This window comes from Lepidochelys olivacea, assembly GCF_965140295.1.
Source record: "Lepidochelys olivacea isolate rLepOli2 genome assembly, chromosome: 15".
NCBI classification, from domain to species: domain Eukaryota; kingdom Metazoa; phylum Chordata; order Testudines; family Cheloniidae; genus Lepidochelys; species Lepidochelys olivacea.
The window spans coordinates 29,843,932-29,864,450 of record NC_140425.1 but is presented as its reverse complement, the minus strand read 5'-3'; the positions used below and the strand labels follow the sequence as shown (position 1 = coordinate 29,864,450).

General features: G+C 40.0%; 2 protein-coding genes across 5 annotated transcripts in view; one reads left to right on the top strand and one right to left on the bottom strand.

Annotated features, from left to right (window-relative positions):
* The window catches only part of TRAFD1 (TRAF-type zinc finger domain containing 1), a 35,030-nt gene extending 34,693 nt beyond the window's left edge, over positions 1-337 (bottom strand). The window contains exon 1 of one of the 2 annotated variants that reach the window (XM_084649338.1): positions 315-337. The gene's annotated coding sequence lies outside the window, so the exon portion shown is untranslated. The remainder of the gene's footprint in view (positions 1-314) is intronic. The other variant, XM_084649340.1, reaches the window with a different exon arrangement.
* NAA25 (N-alpha-acetyltransferase 25, NatB auxiliary subunit) overlaps positions 1-20,519 on the top strand; it is a 48,404-nt gene that overhangs the window by 922 nt on the left and 26,963 nt on the right. For all 3 annotated transcript variants that reach the window (XM_084649333.1, XM_084649332.1, XM_084649334.1), the window contains exons 2-10: positions 5,029-5,114; positions 6,010-6,148; positions 10,421-10,539; positions 13,970-14,044; positions 15,001-15,108; positions 16,573-16,651; positions 17,755-17,866; positions 19,300-19,389; positions 20,195-20,364. In XM_084649333.1, coding sequence (XP_084505459.1) covers positions 5,055-5,114; positions 6,010-6,148; positions 10,421-10,539; positions 13,970-14,044; positions 15,001-15,108; positions 16,573-16,651; positions 17,755-17,866; positions 19,300-19,389; positions 20,195-20,364 — 952 coding nt within the window. In that variant the 5' untranslated portion in view covers positions 5,029-5,054. The remainder of the gene's footprint in view (positions 1-5,028; positions 5,115-6,009; positions 6,149-10,420; positions 10,540-13,969; positions 14,045-15,000; positions 15,109-16,572; positions 16,652-17,754; positions 17,867-19,299; positions 19,390-20,194; positions 20,365-20,519) is intronic.

The following is a 20,519-nucleotide window of genomic DNA, read 5'->3' as shown; positions in this document are numbered from 1 at the left end:
GCGGAGCCCCTTGTGTGGCGGGGAGGCGCCCCTCGCCGGCTCCGACCCCTCGGGCGCCCTTCACGCCCCTAGCCTGCCCCTCTGCCCCCACAGGGGCCCCTCACCCCGTCCCCAGCCTCTGTCCCCCCCGGGGCTCCCGACCCCCATGTCTCCCCCCAAGCCCTGGAGGCGGGGTGTGTGCCCCCTTGATTTCCCTCCTTCTCACTTAGGGTGACCAGATGCCCCAATGTTAGGGGTTTGTCTTATATAGGCAACTATTAACACCCCCCCCCCTCCAAAAAAAAAAAAAAAGAGCGTCCCAAAATTTTTCATACTTGCTCTCTGGTCACCCTGTCCCCGTTATAAGCTCTGTTGTGCTGGTTTGCATCTGATATTGGAAATAACATGTGAGCAGGGACTGATCACTACTAAGCTTCCCTCCCTGAAGCACGTGGGGCCACCATGGGGTAAAGAGGCTTTACACAGTGTACTGCAGACCAGACCCTCTGCTTTGGCTAGGGAGGAGAGAATTTTCCCACTTCTCCTCACCCCTTACAAATCTGTGATTAATCATTACTGGTATTTTGAAGGGCTAAGCCAAGGATTACTGAAGGAGCTATTATTGCGAATTGTCAGTGATTTTATTTACATGGGGAGAAACTGAGGGATTGGCCCTTTCTTCCTCTACCTGGTTGGTCTTTGGCCCTATGTTACTGTTTAGCCCTCAACACCAAGTTTGGTACTGTTCAAGGCAAAATGTAAAGAGAGTCCCTGCCCCAATTAGCTTGCAGTCTGTTAAGGTAGTATGTAGTTTATATCTAAAATTAGGAGCTGGGGAAGCTATTAATTATTTGCATGATAGTAGCACCCACAGTATACTAAATGCTGGACCCATCCCTGCCACAAATAATTTCTTTCTCCTGCGTCCCCCATCCAAAAGCTGATCCCTGTCTTTAAATATGAATTTCTCACCAGCATTAGAGAATGTATTTGGCCTATTCCACTTCTGTATATTTTTCTGTAGGTTGCATTACCTTTGCTAAATATATTACCCCATGCTTTAACTTGCTGTGCAGCTTTGATATCCTTCCTTCCTTGTATTCCCACACTTGGAAACCTCCCAATTCTCTATCTCTTTTTTGGGGAGAGAAGGGAATGGTATAATTTCTTAATGCAAAACACCCTTGGACAATTGCCATGTTAATTTCTTTTCCTCCTGGTTAAGAGAATTGTGTTCCCAGTTTATTTTATTTTGCACAAAAGATTGAGAGACTTGTAAGAGTGGATGCATATTTTTTAATGCAGAATTGAGCTTTCCTTCCCTATCTGCCTTTGCAAACAAACATCAAATCTTCCCCATGCAAAACTGATTTTTAAGTTAAAAACTCATTTATCTGTTAAACTAAAAGGGGTGAGAGAAGCCACACGCTCTTTAAAGCTGTTGATTGAAATATTGGGGCACCTAGATATCATAGTGATGGCTATACAAAAATCAATAGAGAGAGAAAGTGGTGAAACTTTACAAGAGAGTAGTCTTGTTCAGCAACCTCCTGTCTTAAAAGTCTGCCCCAAAATATCCTTAAGTTTTGCTTGCAGTTCTTCTCCAGCTTTATTAGGAGACACACTGGTTAAGAAAGTAGTAGAAATTTTTTGCTCTATATTTGTGCATGTGCCACACTGGGATGTTAAACTTCTAGAATCCCAGAACAGATAATTTACAGAGTGCAGAAAATGTGTTTGACTTCCAATATACAAATAAATCACTGGTTAGAAATACAAGGGGAATTGCATTTGGTTAGGGATGAACTTGTTTTCTTAAGTGCACCATTCATGGTTTAATTACTTGTCTCGCAAAGAAAACTTTGCAGGTAGACCCCTGCATCCCAAGCTGAGTTCTGGTGAAGTCAAGGGATGCAGTTCTCTTTATGGGATTGGGGCCATAGCTACTTCTGCTGGGTGTTAAATTTTTATTCTTTACAGTATTTTAATTAAGACATGATTATATTAAAGAAAAATAAACATTCCTTACAGAAATTGTAATTGCAGCACTGTAGTTTGGTTCAGTGTGATGAACTGAACGTTTCTCTGAATTTTCTGTGGCATGCTCCGATTGCTGGCTTTGTATGTAGTGATACGTTTCCAAAGTAACTTCTTAAACTGGAGAAAATTCAAATGTTAACTGTTAGAAAAACTGTAACTTAAAAAAACTAACCTAAATTAAGCCAGAAGACACTGAAGTATACTGACATTTTAACTAAGATGTATTTCGGTGTTTCAGCCCCTAATAGCTGTCAGAGAGCGTGAAATGCCTTTTAAACATGCAATGTGCTGAGTGCATAGTGTTGGTTCTAGAAAGCATCACTGGGAACCTAATGTGTTGTATTTAATATTTGGTATTTATAGTCCTTAATAAATGAAGCATGGCTTCTTAAAAATATAATTGTGTGGCTTTCATTAAAGGCCAAAAAGTAAACAGATTTTGTGTGGGGTGAAGGTTCTAGTTACTTTGCTTGTAACATCACTTTTCTGTTTGTCCCGTGCACTTGATTACTCAGGATGCCTTGACAGATATGTCTATCTTTTATCTTAATTTGTTGTACATTAATCAGGAGGTTAATTATGTTGCATTTCCATTCATTTAAAATCTCCACCCATGGACTTGCTATTAATAATATGTACTTTAATATTTTTCTTTAGTTGAAGTTCTTTTGTGATAAGTGGAAGATGCCAGTTCTTTTAGTTCCTGAGAAACTTGTTCATATTGTTGACAAGACATAGTCCTTATTCTGCTACTATTTAGAAAGCCCTTGTGGCTTGTGTGTTACACTGCTACCTATAGCAGAGATCTTATCAGTGCAGGCTAGATAAGTTTAACAACACCAAGGCAGTCAGTGCAAACTGGATACTGAAGGATTGTGAGTTTGTGTACCATGAAATACAAATCTGTGAACCAAAAAATGTATAGGGGTTATAGTGAGGTTACTAGCTTGGTCTATTTCAGAATTTTTTAAACATCTGTATTCGGCAAATCTTTAAGGTCTAACACCAGCCTGGAAGGGCATAGGATAGAGGTTGCTGTGCATCCTTTTCACAACAGCCACCTCTTATAAAGTCATAATACCATTTTACTCTGTTAGTTGAAATACTTGAAAATTTTGTTTTAGTTAGTATGGACACACTGCACAATGTGCACTTAACCTATACAATCCCCCCAGTTCATTTAGCAGTGGTTCGGTTCTTTAGCATAGATACTACCGTAGACGCAAACGTTAAAGGCCATTGAATGTAAATCTCGGTAATATGGATATGAATTTTGTAGGCTGTGGCAGGAAATTACTAAAGGTCACCACCTTAACTCAGTGGAATCCATCCTCATAAGAAATGCAGTCCTAGCAAGAAAGTGTATAATTTAATTTCTATTAGCTAGTGTTAGCTCCTCACCAGGAAATTAGAAGAAAATTAGGAACACTTCACCTATGTTTTTTGGCTCATTGGATACATCCCGGTTGTTTTACACTAGGTTTAGGTTAACGAATCTCAAAAAGTCTGACGTGGGGCAAAGATTGAGTGGGTTTATTTCTCTTCTCAAATTAATCTCTTATTCTGATTTCAGTAATTTTCAAACAATCTGACTGTATCCCATTGGAGGTAGAACTGAGAATAATGATATGAAAATGAGAAAAGAAAAATTTAAACCGTATAGCCAACATTTTTCTAAAGGTATGTCGACACTGCAAAAAAATCCACTGTGGCAGTAGGTCACAGAGCCCTGGTCAACTGACTCAGGTTCACAGGGTTTGCACTATGAGACTAAAAGTAATAGTATAGACGATCTTGCTCAGGCTGGAACCCAGGCTCTGAGACCCTTCCCCCTCAGAGCCTGGGCTCCAGCCTGAGCGGGAATGTCTACATTGCTATTTGTAGCTGTGTAGCGTGAACCCGAGTCTGTTGACCCAGGGTTTTGTGCAGTGTTAGACAAACCCTAAGAGATGAGAATAACGGAGTCTTGTTCCATGACTTGGGGGAAGTCTACGCTACAGAATTAAGTCGACCTAAGTTATGACGATGTACAGCCGCCCACAGTAACGAAATAACTTTTGCACGTCCACACTGTGCTCCTTGAACTGGTGATGCATGTCCTCACTAGGAGCGCTTGCACTGATTTAATTGTCAGTGTGGGGCATTGTGGGATGGCTTCTGAATGGCAGCAACAGTTGATGTAAGGAATGCAGTGTCTACACTGACACTGCGTGGACCTAACTACATTGACCTAAGCACTACACCGCTCGCAGAGGTGGAGTTAAGTCAGTGTAGGGGGTGAGTTACATTGGTGGGAGTGACATTTTAGTGTAGACGCTTACAGATTTAGGTTGATGAAAGCTGCATTACGTCAAACTAACTGTAGTGTAGACCAGGCCATGGGCTCTTACATGCTACAGTAATAGAAAATAATAAATACTAATTGTGGAATAGTTTCCATAGCACCAATGAAAGCCTCGTTATTTGAGTGCTTTAAGACTTGACTAAACATAGCATATGGAATATTAGTAGGGTGTAAACCTGCACTGATTGAGGAATGGATCATATAACCTAATAGGTCTTTCTATTTACTGTAATGATAGATTGCAAATGTCTTTTAAGGTCTGATCCACCGCCACTTAAATCCATGGAAAGATTCCTATTAGCCCACCAAATTCACTTCTACTTGTAACTAGAGCAAAGGATGTTAGCCTACTCTTAAGTGGAGAGAGGCTCATTTCTGAATGCATTGTGCCTTGTCATATTATAATAATGTATCCTGAGCTTTTATCAGGAAAGACCAAAAGAGTCTCTTACTGTACTTTGTGTTGGGATGACTGAAACTGGAACAAATGAGATATAGTTCTAAGATGCACTGTGGAAATGGTCACTGAACAGGAGTTCATTAGTTATGAACTGAACATTCATTATCACTCTTCCAGCACAGACCTTCCGCCCTCCTTGAGATTAGGGAACAGGTAGCCATCTTTTCTTTGCTGTCAGTTGTAATCACTGTGTGTTTTTATGTAGATTATCTTGATAATGGCAATAATAAAATGGCAATCCAGCAGGCAGATAAACTGCTAAAAAAACACAAAGATCTTCACTGCGCTAAGGTAAGTCTGAGTGCTCTTCATTACATTATTTTACTGAATGAACACAGTTCTGAAATTTGGGGAAATTCTGCTGTCCCATTCAAACTTCCAATAATTAGTGATTTTTTTTATTTTTTTTTACAGAGGCCACAGTGTTTCTTAAAATATTTCAGAAGGTTATTAGAACACTTTAAATCCTGTAATATCATGTTTGTTTGAAAATGTGTTAAGAAATGTGCTTTCTAAACTGAAAAATTCTGCCCTTTGACTGCTATGATGTTACCAGAGCTTCTCCTGTTCTAGCCTTCTTCCAGGCTTTTGGCTACTGGTGCAGCTGCTACTTGTCAAAGTTTTCCCAAGCTGCTGGAGAGTGAAAAAGATGTGAATATTGTTAGTTTCTCTTCTGACCACATAGTTCTGAATAGCAGCAGGGAAAACTGGTGAGACTAGTTGGTTTTCACTCTGCTACAGCTAGGGAGAATTGAGCAGCAGCAAAAGCACTGAAACTGGCAGTCTACAGACTGAGGAAGGCAGCACTGCATCATTTTGCACCAGTGGTTTTCAACCTTCTTTCATTAGAGGGCCCCTAAAAAATTTTGAGTGAAGGTGTAGACCCCATTGAAATCTGAGACGTAGGTTGAAAACAACAGTTTTACACTACTCACATTTGGAAGATTTTCTTCACAATTATAAGAAAATATACCTGCAACCCCCACCCCCTTTTTAATAAAATTTTATTTTATTAAATGGAAGCTTAGATTCTTCAGAAATTGATGGCACTCACTTAGACAAGTCCCTTTCTCACCATGGGCGAGTGGATTTTTCTCTAATAATGATCCTTTGTTTCAAAATAAGTTTTTCTTCTGTAGATGTTGGCAATGTTTTTTGAATAGCTGCTTTTTTATTACATGTTTAGGTTTTAAAGGCAATTGGCTTGCAGAGAACTGGGAAACAAGATGAAGCATTTGCTCTCGCACAAGAAGTAACAGCACTCGAACCCACAGATGACAACTCTTTGCAAGCACTAACTATCCTTTACCGGGAAATGCATAGACGTAGGTTTTTTTATTTTACTTTTCTCCTGCAAATTTCAGCTTCTTGATCATAATTATGTAAACTTTCCTTGGGCCTTTCTTTAAAATGAATTATTGCCCAAAATTCAAAGGGAAATGTACAAAGTCCAGTTTTCAAACATAGGCACTTTAATAGGTGGTTCAGACATGGGATTCAGATGCCCAGTTTGGCACAGAACTGCGTAAAAATGCCCCTTTGACATACAAGTTTCTATTTGATCATCTTAAAGCAAGATGTTCTGGTTAGGCTCCGATTATTGAAAATTGGGCCTAGAGTAATTTTAACATTGTATGTTAGTCATAATATCAAACAAGTTCATTCAAATTTATTCCAGCAGAAACCATGTGATGTTGTTGTTACTTTAAATAGGAATCATGTAAATCATAAATGGCTAATACTGTATATGAACTTCGAAGAAGCAGACAATGTAAAATGTATATAGACACAATCAAGGAATTTAGCCCCTCAAAATGGCTTTAAAAGTTGTGTTGCAGACTTAGAGGGGAAATCCTGACCTCTCCCTTTCCTGTTACTCTTTTGAAAACAATTCATCTGAATCTTAACTTCTTGGGTCATTCAGTAAACAAAGCTATGAAAGAGAAACCATATGTGGTTTGGTTAGTCTGCAGCACAAGGAGATACCTTATCACTATCCTGAGGATGTGTCAGTAATGTTCATCATCAGGTTTATTGCAGAAAATGATTGTAGACTGAAAAACTGATTTATTTTTTTTTCATGAAGAGATGTAACTGCCCAGGGCCATTTCTTGACAAATAGCAGCCTCTTGTGTCCTTTACTAGTTAATTTCCAGTACTTAGGCTTTGCTTTTTTAAAGCACTTTTATTGTAATAGTATGAAACCTCTTCATATCTGCCTTTGAATCTTTATTTCTACAATTCTCAACTTAAAAACCAGAAAAATATAAACATAAATAGAACTGAATGTAGTACACGTGGAAATTAATTATTCAAGAATATATAAAATCATACTAAACCTTATTAACCTTGCACGTATATAGTGCTTTTATGTGAAGAATAATTTGAATTTTTAAGAAAAGATTAAAAAAATTTAAGATACAGACTAACACGGCTGCTACTCTGAAACCTGACGTTAAATAATGATTGTGTGAGTAAGTACAAATAATTTTTGGGTGCGAGGAGGAGGAGCGATGGTAAAATCAAATACAAATAAAAGTGTCTAGGTATCCTAAATATCCAATCATAATAGGTCTGTATTAATTTATTTCAAGATAAACCTATTATCTTTGTATTAAATTATTAAAGGAGATTGAAAGCAAGAAAGTCACTTGGGAAGTATCAGGGCTTTCTAATGTATAGCATAGTCGCTCCTAATACGTTAGACAGCGGTTCTCAAACTGTACGTTGGAACCCCAAAGTTGGTCATGACCCATTTTAATGGGGTTGCCAGGGCTGGTGTTAAACTTGCTAGGGCCTGGGGCCAAAGTGTCCTGCAAACCCCTCTGCCTGGGGCCTGAGCTTTCAGTCCTAGGTGGCAGGGCTCAGGTTACGGGCCCCCCCCCGCCAGGGCTGAAGCCCTTCGGTTTTGTGCTCCCCCCGAGGGCTGCGGGGCTCAGGCTTTGGTCCCCCATCCTGAATTGTTTCAGAATAACAGCCGTGTTAGTCTGTATTCGCAAAAAGAAAAAGAGTACTTGTGGCACCTTAGAGACTAACCAATTTATTTGAGCATGAGCTTTCGTGAGCTACAGCTCACTTCATCGGATGCATACTGTGGAAACTGCAGAAGATATTATATACACAGAGACCATGAAACAATACCTCCTCCCACCCCACTCTCCTGCTGGTAATAGCTTATCTAAAGTGATCATCAAGTTGGGCCATTTCCAGCACAAATCCAGGTTTTCTCACTCTCCGCCCCCCCACACACACATTCACTCTCCTGCTGGTAATAGCCCATCCAAAGTGACCACTCTCCTTACAATGTGTATGATAATCAAGGTGGGCCATTTCCAGCACAAATCCAGGTTTTCTCACCCCCCCCACCCCCATACACACACAAACTCACTCTCCTGCTGGTAATAGCTCATCCAAAGTGACCACTCTCCCTACAATGTGCATGATAATCAAGGTGTGCCATTTCCAGCACAAATCCAGGTTTTCTCACCCCCCTCCACACACACAAACTCACTCTCCTGCTGGCAATAGCTCATCCAAACTGACCACTCTCCTTACAGTGTGCATGATAATCAAGGTGGGCCATTTCCAGCATAAATCCAAGTTTAACCAGAACGTCGGGGGGGGGGGGGAGGGGAACAAGGGGAAATAGGCTACCTTGCATAATGACTTAGCCACTCCCAGTCTCTATTTAAGCCTAAATTAATAGTATCCAATTTGCGAATGAATTCCAATTCAGCAGTTTCTCGCTGGAGTCTGGATTTGAAGTTTTTTTGTTGTAAGATAGCGACCTTCATGTCTGTGATTGCGTGACCAGAGAGATTGAAGTGTTCTCCGACTGGTTTATAATTATGTTATAATTCTTGACATCTGATTTGTGTCCATTTATTCTTTTACATAGAGAATGTCCAGTTTGACCAATGTACATGGCAGAGGGGCATTGCTGGCACATGATGGCATATATCACATTGGTGGATGTGCAGGTGAACAAGCCTCTGATAGTGTGGCTGATGTTATTAGGCCCTTTGATGGTGTCCCCTGAATAGATATGTGGGCACAGTTGGCAACGGGCTTTGTTGCAAGGATAGGTTCCTGGGTTAGTGGTTCTGTTGTGTGGTATGTGGTTGTTGGTGAGTATTTGCTTCAGGTTGCGGGGCTGTCTGTAGGCAAGGACTGGCCTGTCTCCCAAGATTTGTGAGAGAGTTGGGTCATCCTTCAGGATAGGTTGTAGATCCTTAATAATGCGCTGGAGGGGTTTTAGTTGGGGGTTGAAGGTGACGGCTAGTGGCGTTCTGTTATTTTCTTTGTTAGGCCTGTCCTGTAGTAGGTGACTTCTGGGAACTCTTCTGGCTCTATCAATCTGTTTCTTCACTTCAGCAGGTGGGTATTGTAGTTGTAAGAATGCTTGATAGAGATCTTGTAGGTGTTTGTCTCTGTCTGAGGGGTTGGAGCAAATGCGGTTGTATCGCAGAGCTTGGCTGTAGACGATGGATCGTGTGGTGTGGTCAGGGTGAAAGCTGGAGGCATGTAGGTAGGAATAGCGGTCAGTAGGTTTCCGGTATAGGGTGGTGTTTATGTGACCATTGTTTATTAGCACTGTAGTGTCCAGGAAGTGGATCTCTTGTGTGGACTGGACCAGGCTGAGGTTGATGGTGGGATGGAAATTGTTGAAATCATGGTGGAATTCCTCAAGGGCTTCTTTTCCATGGGTCCAGATGATGAAGATGTCATCAATATAGTGCAAGTAGAGTAGGGGCATTAGGAGACGAGAGCTGAGGAAGCGTTGTTCTAAGTCAGCCATAAAAATGTTGGCATACTGTGGGGCCATGCGGGTACCCATAGCAGTGCCGCTGATTTGAAGGTATACATTGTCCCCAAATGTAAAATAGTTATGGGTAAGGACAAAGTCACAAAGTTCAGCCACCAGGTGAGCCGTGACATTATCGGGGATAGTGTTCTTGACGGCTTGTAGTCCATCTTTGTGTGGAATGTTGGCGTAGAGGGCTTCTACATCCATAGTGGCCAAGATGGTGTTTTCAGGAAGATCACCGATGGATTGTAGTTTCCTCAGGAAGTCAGTGGTGTCTCGAAGGTAGCTGGGAGTGCTGGTAGTGTAGTAATTTTTGTTGTCAGAAGGGGGTCGTGGTGCAATGAAGTTTGAGAACCGCTGCATTAGAGAAGTTTCCTTAAAACAATTTAAACTTGAGAAATTATTCTGTCTTAATAAATCATTTATTTAAAGTAGACAGTCTCCACGTGACCCAAGTACAAATCTTGAATTGGTGTAATGCCCCAAAATGGGTGAATTTTAAAGTTTTTTAACCCCAATATACGATGTACCTGAAAGCATTCAGTACATTTCTGAACGTTTTAATCTTTTTTTATTTATGTTTACACAAACTCTTTTTTTAAAATATTTCTCTTTCTTGCCTACTGTGTGTTTGTGGGGCTTGGGGTGCTGGGGGAGATAGACCAGTTCCTATAGGTGTTGAGTGTAATTGAATTACTCTGCACAGTATCCCAAATGTTATCTTGAGATAGTTGCTTTATAACTTTATATTCCAAATGTGTCTGAACTGAAACATCTGTTTTTGGTTTAGCGGAGTTGGTAACAAAACTTTACGAGGCAGCTGTAAAGAAGGTTCCCAACAGTGAGGAGTATCATTCTCATCTCTTCATGGCCTATGCCAGGGTCGGGGAATACAAGAAAATGCAACAGGTACCTTCACCCATTTCAGTTATAGTAATCGTAGGTGTCACATTTAACAATAGTGGTGGCAAAGTTCTTAGACAGAAGTGTGATTTTTGTTTTGTTTTTCCTCCAGTTGATGGTTGCCCATGAAACAAAGTAACTAATCAATCTAACATTTCCTTAAGGCTCTTTTCTGTATCATACTGTACTAGTGACCAGCACCTTTTAAAATTATATTTAATTTTCTAGAAAGCTGAGCTGAATCAATGCTAAATTTCTACGTCATGATTAAATATTTGATACAGGGTTGGTGAGAGAGACCACTACTCAAATTTGTGTTTTTTACATAAAAGACAATTGCTTCCTTTCCCCTCAAAAAGAGAAGGTTAACTTTATGAACTGTAGTCCGTACTGATGCAGTATGTTGGTTGGCCGCCTTGGCATATTAGCTTCCTATTGATACCTATATCAGAGAATACTAAGCTTACACATAAGGGAGTGTATTAGGCAGGAATATTTAGCTTTACTGAGAGCTCCTGAGGGCAACAATTTCAAATAATGTACAAACTTAAGTTTTGTTTTCTTTTTTTTTTGCCTGCACTCTTATCTCTAGGAACCAGTGTAGAGTTAGACTATGCAGCTTGTATTTTGATAGAAGAAAAGCTTAGTTGTTTTTTTCTTTACATGCATCTTGTTTTTCAGTTGGCAAGACAATCTCATGCCTGTTAGTTTTGTTTTTCATTCTTCCCAAATTAGGTGCCTGGAGAATGCCTATAAATGGAAGTCTCTTTTCAAAGCGTACACACACTCCCTCTTTTATGTATAAAAACGCACAGGGAAGCAGGCAAATTGATTCCAGGCTCTCTCTTCCCACTGTGTTAAGGTGACTTGAATCTCTATACAAAGACCATATCTTCGCAACCAAAAAATAGAGTTGAACAATGGTGATTAATCTCTGTGTGGCCCAGCTGTAAGTGGCTAAATTCGATCGGGCCTGAATCATTGGTATATATGGTGCTTTAGAGAATGATTAACTTTTTATCAAATGACTCTTTATAAAAGGCTTAAATCTGCAATATCATTGTAAAATCATTATGTCTCATCTGAGATCTGTCCTGAATTGGTAGGTTAATTTAGACTGCTACTTAAAAATAGTTCTTATTGTACTAAGTACTTTCAATATTAATTTAAAAATAGCTGTAGATTTGACCAAAACACCAAGGAATATATCTGGTTTGCTAATCCCTAAATTTGCTACGACTGTGGTTGTTACCCACTTGACCCATGTCAGCGAGCAGCAAGACTGAAGTCTCGGAACAGCCAACTACACCAGTCTCTAGCAATCTGTGACATTGCGCTGGTATGTGTATCTCACCAAGTTACAGCTTTATTAATAGGAGGGAAATATATATTTCCTGCAAAGTGCTAAATACCAATACAGAGAGATCTGGTTTATTCTTGTTTGACATACCTGCATCTGAATATCAGAACAATTTTGGATTTACAATTTTTGCATCTTAAAAAAGGCTAGATTGTAGTCTGACTCGCAATGTATCATGCAATACATGATATTGCACTTGTGCAGAAAGAGAACTTTTGAGATATGCTGTGATAGTTGTGAGTTGGATATTAATCTAATCTTAAAATTTTGCTTGTTTTAATGGATTTTTTTTGTTTGCTCGGATAGAGGCTTCAGATAATTCTTGATCGGCCTTGACTTCAATTTAATGTCTTAAATAAGGATTATATTTATACTGATAAATGGAACACAGAATTAATTTGCTTCATGCCTGCTTATGTTAAAAATGATTATGCATATCATTTTTATTTTGGGTCTTACAAAAAAAATCAGTTACTGCCATCATTTTTATATAGGATACTCTTTATATATAATTCTAGACAGCCCTCTGTGTGTTTTCCATTTAAAGAACTTGTTGATTTCAAAAGAAACTGGCATAAGCATGCATATACATTTCAGGGTTCAAAATCAGTAGGATCCTGAGATTTCTAATAATGTCAGGTCATCTAAAAATGAAGTGTGTTGCTCTCCCAGATAAGCAGTGATAAAGGTAAAAGGTCTAGAAAATGAAGAATTGGTCTATAGGTGAAGTGTGCTTTATTTATGGCTGAATTAAGCAAAGTCCTTTTTTGCTGCTCTGACAGCTACATTGATTGTGTGGAATTCTGACCAGAATTTTTTTTTTTAAAAAAAAAAATGCTTTTTGCATAGATTTGCTGTGATGCAAACATCCTTCAGTAAGAAACCTCATTGTTTACTCTAGGCTAGTATATAATACTACTTTACGAGCTGTATGTGAAATCTAAAATTCAAGCATTTACCCTTCTAATAATTGTACTCTTAGTCAGAATAATGAATGGAAAATACCCAGTCTTATACAGATACAAAGTGTCACATAAATGCTAAATATTCTGTTCAGACCATTGTATAAACATGTATCTGATTAGATTATCTAGATTGGTAATGCTCTTAAATGGCAAATATAGGGTGGTTTTGAATGGGTATCTACTACTGCACCTAAGGACTCAAAGGGATGCAGACTTCAGACAGAGAGTGACTGAATGGAGGGTGAAAATGAACCATCTTTTGTTGCATCCTGTCAAACTTTAAATGAAAGGCATGAAAAAGTCTCATTTAATCTGAAAACAGACAAGAAACAGTTTGTAGAAATGAACAAGGAGTAGAGTGTGTTTCTTGTAAAAGTAGATTAGCTAATGTAAAATATTATATTCTGTGTGTATATGTAATTTCTTAGCAATTTAAAAACTCGGAAGTAAATGTAGGAAAGTTCAGTCTTCATTTATATAGAGACACAATGCTTGTGTGAGGGATGTGTGAATAAGAATAACTTCCATTCTAAATTAAGTGACTGAAGACTTGGCTGTATGTTGATATTTAGGGCCATATTTTCAACTGGGCATCTCTTCAGCTGTCTCTTGTGCCACATGCCTTCAAAATCTGAACACATGCGTGTGCAAGTTAAAAATGTTCACGTGCAGGTGTTTACATTCACGGTGTGGGCTTGGTTGTATGTATACAATTGAACATGTGCAAAGATGTAGACCAGAGCTGAAAACTTCCCTTAATCTGCAGAAATAGGTAGTGTGTGTGCACGCACGTGCACCCTGTATCGAAAGCTATAGACTCTTCAAATAATCATTCTTCTAGAAATGCCTTTCCAGGCCAGCTGAAGCTATAATACACTGTAAAAAAGAAACCGCAGCAGATGGAGGGAGAGAAACTGCATCACGACCAAGATAGATCTCGGTGGAGGGTGTTTCCTAGGGAGTATATCCAGTTGGAGTTAATAAATTCTTATGTGGTCACTAATCCTCAGGAATTGTTTGTCACTGGTGTCATCACTCTTTCACTTTCTATAATGCAGCTTATAAATTGAAGCATTTTTGAAATGATGGATACATGTCTTATATTTTTCAGGCTGGAATGGCACTTTATAAGATTGTCCCCAAAAACCCTTACTACTTTTGGTCTGTGATGAGCCTAATTATGCAGGTGAGTACACCATTTTGATTGAATTAAAGACTTTAATAGTGGCTGTAATGTTAACATTGAGATGTTCTGGGTGTTTTCACATTATGAAAATACCCAATAGCTTTCTTAAGTAAGCTGGCTGGCTGCCCGCTAGCACTGTAGGGTGCTACTATTTCTGTATAAAGTCAGTGTAAACACTGAGCTCTCCTCAAATCTGTATTTTCTGTGTGGTCCAGAAACTTACCTGGTATTGCTTGTCTCTTAGATGTCAAGATCCGTGCAACAATAAAAATCAAAATAAGCCATTTTGGACTAATACAGATAACAGACTTGAGCGTTAATCAAACTTCCTACCAGACCTCCTTTAGGGTATGCCTGTGCTGTGGGCCTTACAGTGGTACCGCTCCAGCCGTACCACTGTAAAGTCTCCTGTGTGCGTGCCAACAGGAGAGAGCTTTCCAGCCAGCATAATTAAACCACCCACAACGAGCGGCGGTAGCTGTGTTGGCGGGAAAGCGACTCCCACCGACATAGCACTGTCCACACCGGCACTTCTGTCAGTGACATTTATTTCAGTCAGGAGGGGGGGAAGGTTCACACCCCTGATGACAGAAATGCTAGTATAGATATAGCCTTAGTCAAGCAAAAAAACCCCATGGAAATAATAATTGTATACTTCAAAATAATTTGATTGTAGAATAAATGAATTAATTTTTTTTTGATTGATAACACGTTGTCTGTTACGTTGTTCTGAGACTCAAGTTGGAAAGAGTGAGCACTTCATTGTACCATCAGTTGCTTCCCCAGCAGCGTGTTTTACAAAACGCTGTGTCCATGCATGTAGCTGATGGTAGTCCTGATGGGTATTTCATGGGTTGTGCGTGTGTCATGTTTCCCACCTGATGAAAAAATTAATTTTGAGTTGGACAATACGAAAGGCTGATAAATTGCTACAGTAATTCTTCTCTCTCCCCTAGTCTATTTCAGCACAAGATGAAAACCTCTCCAAAACAATGTTTTTGCCCCTAGCTGAAAGAATGGTGGAAAAAATGGTGAAAGAGGATAAAATTGAAGCTGAGGCTGAAGTAAGAGTTGCAAATGTTTTCTGTTTGATTTGAGCATTGTTAATAGATTGTATGAGCTTTATGTTATGCTAACAATTTATAGCATACCTAATACTGAGTCTGGTTCCCATTATAGTGCTCTGTTAAATTTTTTATTATTAAGTACACAAAGTAGAAGGCTTGCTGGTGATCCATGGGGAGCTGGCTGGCCAGTGTTGGCTCTCCATTTCCAGCTGGTAACTCACAATAAAAACAGCTCCAAATATTACTTTCCTAATATTCCAGTTCAAGGGAATCCATTGCTGTCGTTGCCACAGGGATGTTATATGATTGCTAGTGCGAAGGAAGGTGCCTATGCAGACATGACTAGAGAGGACATGGTCTGTGAGACAATCTGTTAAAGCTTGACCCACTCTATGGATGTTTAAGAACCCCTAAGACAGAAAACAACTTCCATGTCTCAGAAGAACTCACAAACTTAATAAAAATACATTGCAGCCAGGGATTCTACTTTTCAGTTTAAACCAAAAACAGTAGCTGTTGAGACAATCGCAATGGTAGCTTTTCAAAAGCTAACTTTGAGAAATCATAAAATGGTCAGATTCTTTCAAAGGGACTGTCAGTGAAATACATGTCCTGGTCATTTTCCCTCCTGATACGCATCCTGTCCGTGCTCTCTTGGCTTCTCCTCTTGGTCAAACAAAGTAGGATGGTCAGCAGCTTTTCTTGTGTGGTTACACACAGTGCGGAAAACATGGGAGACAAAAGAAATGTCAATGTTCACATTTGTTCAGAAAATGGATTTTCGTTGCTAATTAAACAGATTTCTACGGTTATAATTCAAGTGAACCTTTAACAATTTTCTGGGAAGTTCCCAAGGTGCAAAAGAAACCAATAACGCGATGAGCGTGAGTAAAAATCAGAACTGAAAACTGGAATTAGTTGAACAGGACAGCAATGTAGATGCAAAGAGGGGGAGGGGGAATATCAGCAATGCATTTATAAGCACAGGAGGCCCCATGACCAAAAGGAGTTTTGAGAAGCGATATTGAGAAAGGAGAAGGTGCTTGGTGTACAGAAAGTAGGAGACTGCTGCAAGCGTCAGCATGAAATAAGGTATGAAGCAGGGAGCAAGAGGAGGAAGACAAAGGGAGCAGTGTGGAGAGAGGATATAGAGGAGCCTAAGGAATGAAAGGGTGTGGAAGGAAGTGAGGGCAGAGGTTGTAGGTGGTGTGAAATTGTGAAGAGTTCATTGCTAGATGAAGTGATTCCTTTGTAGTGTTTGTAAAGCCCAGGGGATCCTTTGGGATTAGAGGGCATTAAATTAAATTAATGAATTTTCCTTTCTGGTGGCTGTTAGACATTTTACAGGCAGCATTGACTTTCTCCTCTTCCTAATGACAGAAGCACAAACTGGTTTTATTTCCAGACACTTTTCACTTGTTTTACTTCCAAATGTCAGTGTATCCAAATCTTTCTTCTAAGGTTGAACTTTACTACATGATCCTGGAACGTTTGGAGAAGTATCAGGAAGCCTTGGATGTTGTTAGAGGAAAACTAGGAGGTAATTTATCTTTCAACGCATTCGGTCAATTAACAACCCCACCTGTGTGGAGGTTTGACTGGGTTTTCCTGCTTTTGCCCCAGGTCTTTATTATGGAACTTGTATTATGGGGATTTAATTGATCTACACATGTACTCGTTTAAAGATAGGTGTAGATTAACTTAATTCATATCAACAGCACACATTGAGCCCAATTCTGCAGATTTTCGCACTGGTTTCATCAGACTGCTTGTGGTATTACTACACTCAAGAGTGTTTGCAGCATCCATTCTATTATCCATGTTAAAGTAGCAACGTTGTACAAAGGGCAATTATCAGATTATCAGTTTCATTAATCAGATAATTGCCCTTTGTACAACATGTTGCTTCTTTACAACACAAAATCCCATCATGTCAGCTCATGTTACCATCTTAAAATCAGTGCTGCTAGTGATGGCATTATGCCCCTTTCTCCTGGACGAGTTTAGAGCTTTATTTTTCTGCCACAAAAGTGAATTTGTAGCTTAAGAGCAGCCAGAACATTAAGGTTCCAGTCAGACTCTACAGTTCTGCACCCAGTCCTATGTACTTTTCAAGTGAAGGTTTTGCACCATGGGCCCAGCAGCTTCTGAGCCTATACCGGTAACGGAAAAAGGAGGGTAGTTGTGTTGTTGAGAAGATTGTTTTAATAGAATTTCAGTCCCTCCTTATGTCATATGTTGGCCAATAATTAGGCATAAAATGTTTTCTTTCTAATCACAGGTTCAGCACTTTCCTCAGTTGGAAAATATGTGCTGATCCAGCAAAGAGTTTCAAGCGCTGATGCAGCTAGTTGAGGTACCAGGCCTTAAAAATGATTAAATGTTAGGACTCCCAGTTTTTCAATAACAAAGCACTAATTTCTAGCACCGTTGACCTGCAAGATATAGGACCTTAAATCTGTTACTGACCTCTTGGTTTAGCAGTGCTTTTTGGCATTGGTCCTGGACTTAAGTCCTGGCCCTCCAGTCTCAGAGAAGAATGTGTTTTCTCTTTTCCATCCTATATAGGATAAAATACTTTGTTCTGAAAGTTGTTAAAGAAAAATGATGGTTGAAATAAATTCACAACTGTTTCTGATTTAGAGAAGTTGACTAGTGAGCTCCAGAGTAGAGAGAATAAGTGTATGGCGATGTATAAGAAGCTGTCCAAGTGGCCAGAATGCAACGCACTGTCCAGGAGGTTGCTACTGAAAAAGTAAGTTGTGTTCACATCTATGCCACTGACTCACTCTGTGGCCTTGGATGAGTCACGTCCCCACTGTACCTCAGCTGCTTGTCTCTCAAGTTCTGAGACTGAATGCTTGAAAAGTGTTTGGAGATCCTCTGATAAAAGGTGCTAAGACTGCAAATTATCATTAGTTCACATGGAAGCTCCACTAACTTTCACAGTCAACAAATGAGTGGTGCAACGTGTGTTTTCCTGAAATAAACTAATTTCATTCTCTATTTCCAGAGGTCCATACCTTGCTATCCAACATACTAATTTTCAGAAAAAATGCAAACTTGTACTTGAATTTCATTTCCTACAACTATTTCCTACAACCTAGTTCTCTTAATCTGCCAGGCTTCCTTCTGGTGGCTGATTTACACTACTGCATAAGTCGATGTAACTTATGTCGCTCGGGGTGTGAAAACGACACCCCCTGAGTGACATAAGTTACATCGACTTCAAGAGGTGTCTGTACCATTCTGTATCTGTAGCAGACTGTCTCCCACTGGCACAGCTTCCGCCTCTTGCAGAGGTGGAGTAATTATGCTGATGGGAGAGTGCTCTCCCATCGGTATAGCGTCTGTTCACCAGATGCACCCAAGTAGCACAGTAGTGTAGACTTGCCCTAGGAAATGCAACTGCTGCTTTGAATATGTCAGAACAGAGCAAATCAGGATGATCGGATCTGCCTCTGAGAGCAGTCATGAGGGATTGTTTTCAGGACTAGGACACAGTTAATGAGATTACAGTGAATCCTGTCTGAAGCTGCCATCCAAGAGATCAAAAACTTCTTATTTAAAAGAATTGTTCTTTAACAAAAGGTTGAACGTAACTATAGTGGAAATCATGAGGAGACTTTAAAGCCTAAATTCTTGGTGGGGGGAAGGGGCGGGGCGGGGGAAATGACCTAGCAACAGCTAAGGTTACTACAACTGAAACGTTAGATAGAGATAGACAAGTTTTCTGTTTACTTTGGGCATTCTGCAGCACTTTGTACATAGTCGGTTTCACTTGTTTGTTGATGGTCAGATGCATTTCCCAGCTCCTACATTAGGAATTTGGTGGTACTACTCTTGAACCTGCTCATTCCTTTTTTGGAAAGACCTTTATAAATGTTAATGGGAGCCAAAATCCCTTTTAAAAAATTGTGAAAGAACTTAAAATATAAATCTGGATAAGCTGTGTCAGAAACTTAAGTTTCTTGAAATACGTTGGTTTTAGAAACCTCTGGTTAACAGTGCTCCTTTAAGATGGGGAATTTTCTAGTGGAAATGGTTCTTAGTGTGATTTTTTTCCTGTGTGTTTTAATTGTTCTGTGTCTTGCAAGATCTAACAATGTTTTTATAAAGGAGTAGACTTTGCATGTATGAGTAACATTATTTGCACTTTCCTTAATTTTGCTCCTTGCCTGTTTTTAGCTCAGATGATTGGCAGTTCTATATAATTTACTTTGATTCAGTCTTTCAACTCATTGACAAATCCTGGACTCCTCCAGCAGAAGGAGAGCAGTAAGTCAACTACTATCCCTGAGGGTTTTTTCCTTTTCATACAGTAGATGTCAAAATCATAGTTTGTTCCTTGATGGTTTTACTTTAGTGTAGGGATGCGCAATTTTAAGGTAGTTGAGGGCCACAAAACCCACTGAAACCATTGATGGGCTGGGGTTTGAGACTCGGAGTTTGGGTCCTGCCCCCCCAAGGGAGTGTGGAGAGTGAGCTTACCTTGTGACAACAGCTCCTGTCCCTCAGAGCTGAGCTCAGCTCCCTGCTCTGGCACGTTGGCTTTTGCCACAGTGTCACATAACACATGAGTAGGCAGGACCCTCCCCCTGCAATATAGTGCCCTGTCTCCTTCCTGACCCTGGCACTGCCAGGTTGCCTGCCCCGATCTGGGCTGCGGTAGGAAAAATAGAACAATTTGGCAGGCCAGATGTGGACCCCAAGCCGCCACTTTTCCCATCCCTGCTTAGTGTATCCCATATAGGTAAATAGCTAGTGTAAATGCATGCTTATGGAGAGCTCTCTATCTCAAGAGTCATCATGGCTGCTGGTACATAACCAAGCAACTTAGCTGCGGAAGCTGGTCCCTGTTCCAAGAGGGCACTGACCCGCTCTGGAAGCACGCATATAATGCTAGTTTTGACTTTATTAGAGCTTCCTTAACCTGCTCCCTGCTCTGAGTCAGAAAGTCAGTCAAACCTGATTGCTTTGAGGGCGTGATGTTAAGGCATGCTTACCACTTGCTGCCAGGGCCTCAGAAATGGCAATGATATAAGAATACTTGAAATCAATACTCATATCTTTAACTGCACAGCTCTTTGGAAGGAGAAGTGCATTATTCTACAGAGCAAGCTGTGAAATTTATAGAGGAGAGGATAACAGAAGAAGCTAAGAGCTCTCGGCCACTTCGGGGACCCTACCTAGCCAAACTGGAGCTGATTAGACGTTTGCGACACAGGGGTTGTAATGATGAATATAAACTAGGTAAGAGCCACTAATTGGAAGATAAATTAAACCTTAAGGGAAAGAACACCAACCTAGAACAAGCTCTTTGTACTGGGATCATCAATTTAGTAGTGCCTGATGTAAAGTGTGTGCAGGGATTGCATGCATAAAGCACCTTCAGATGAAAGGTGTTA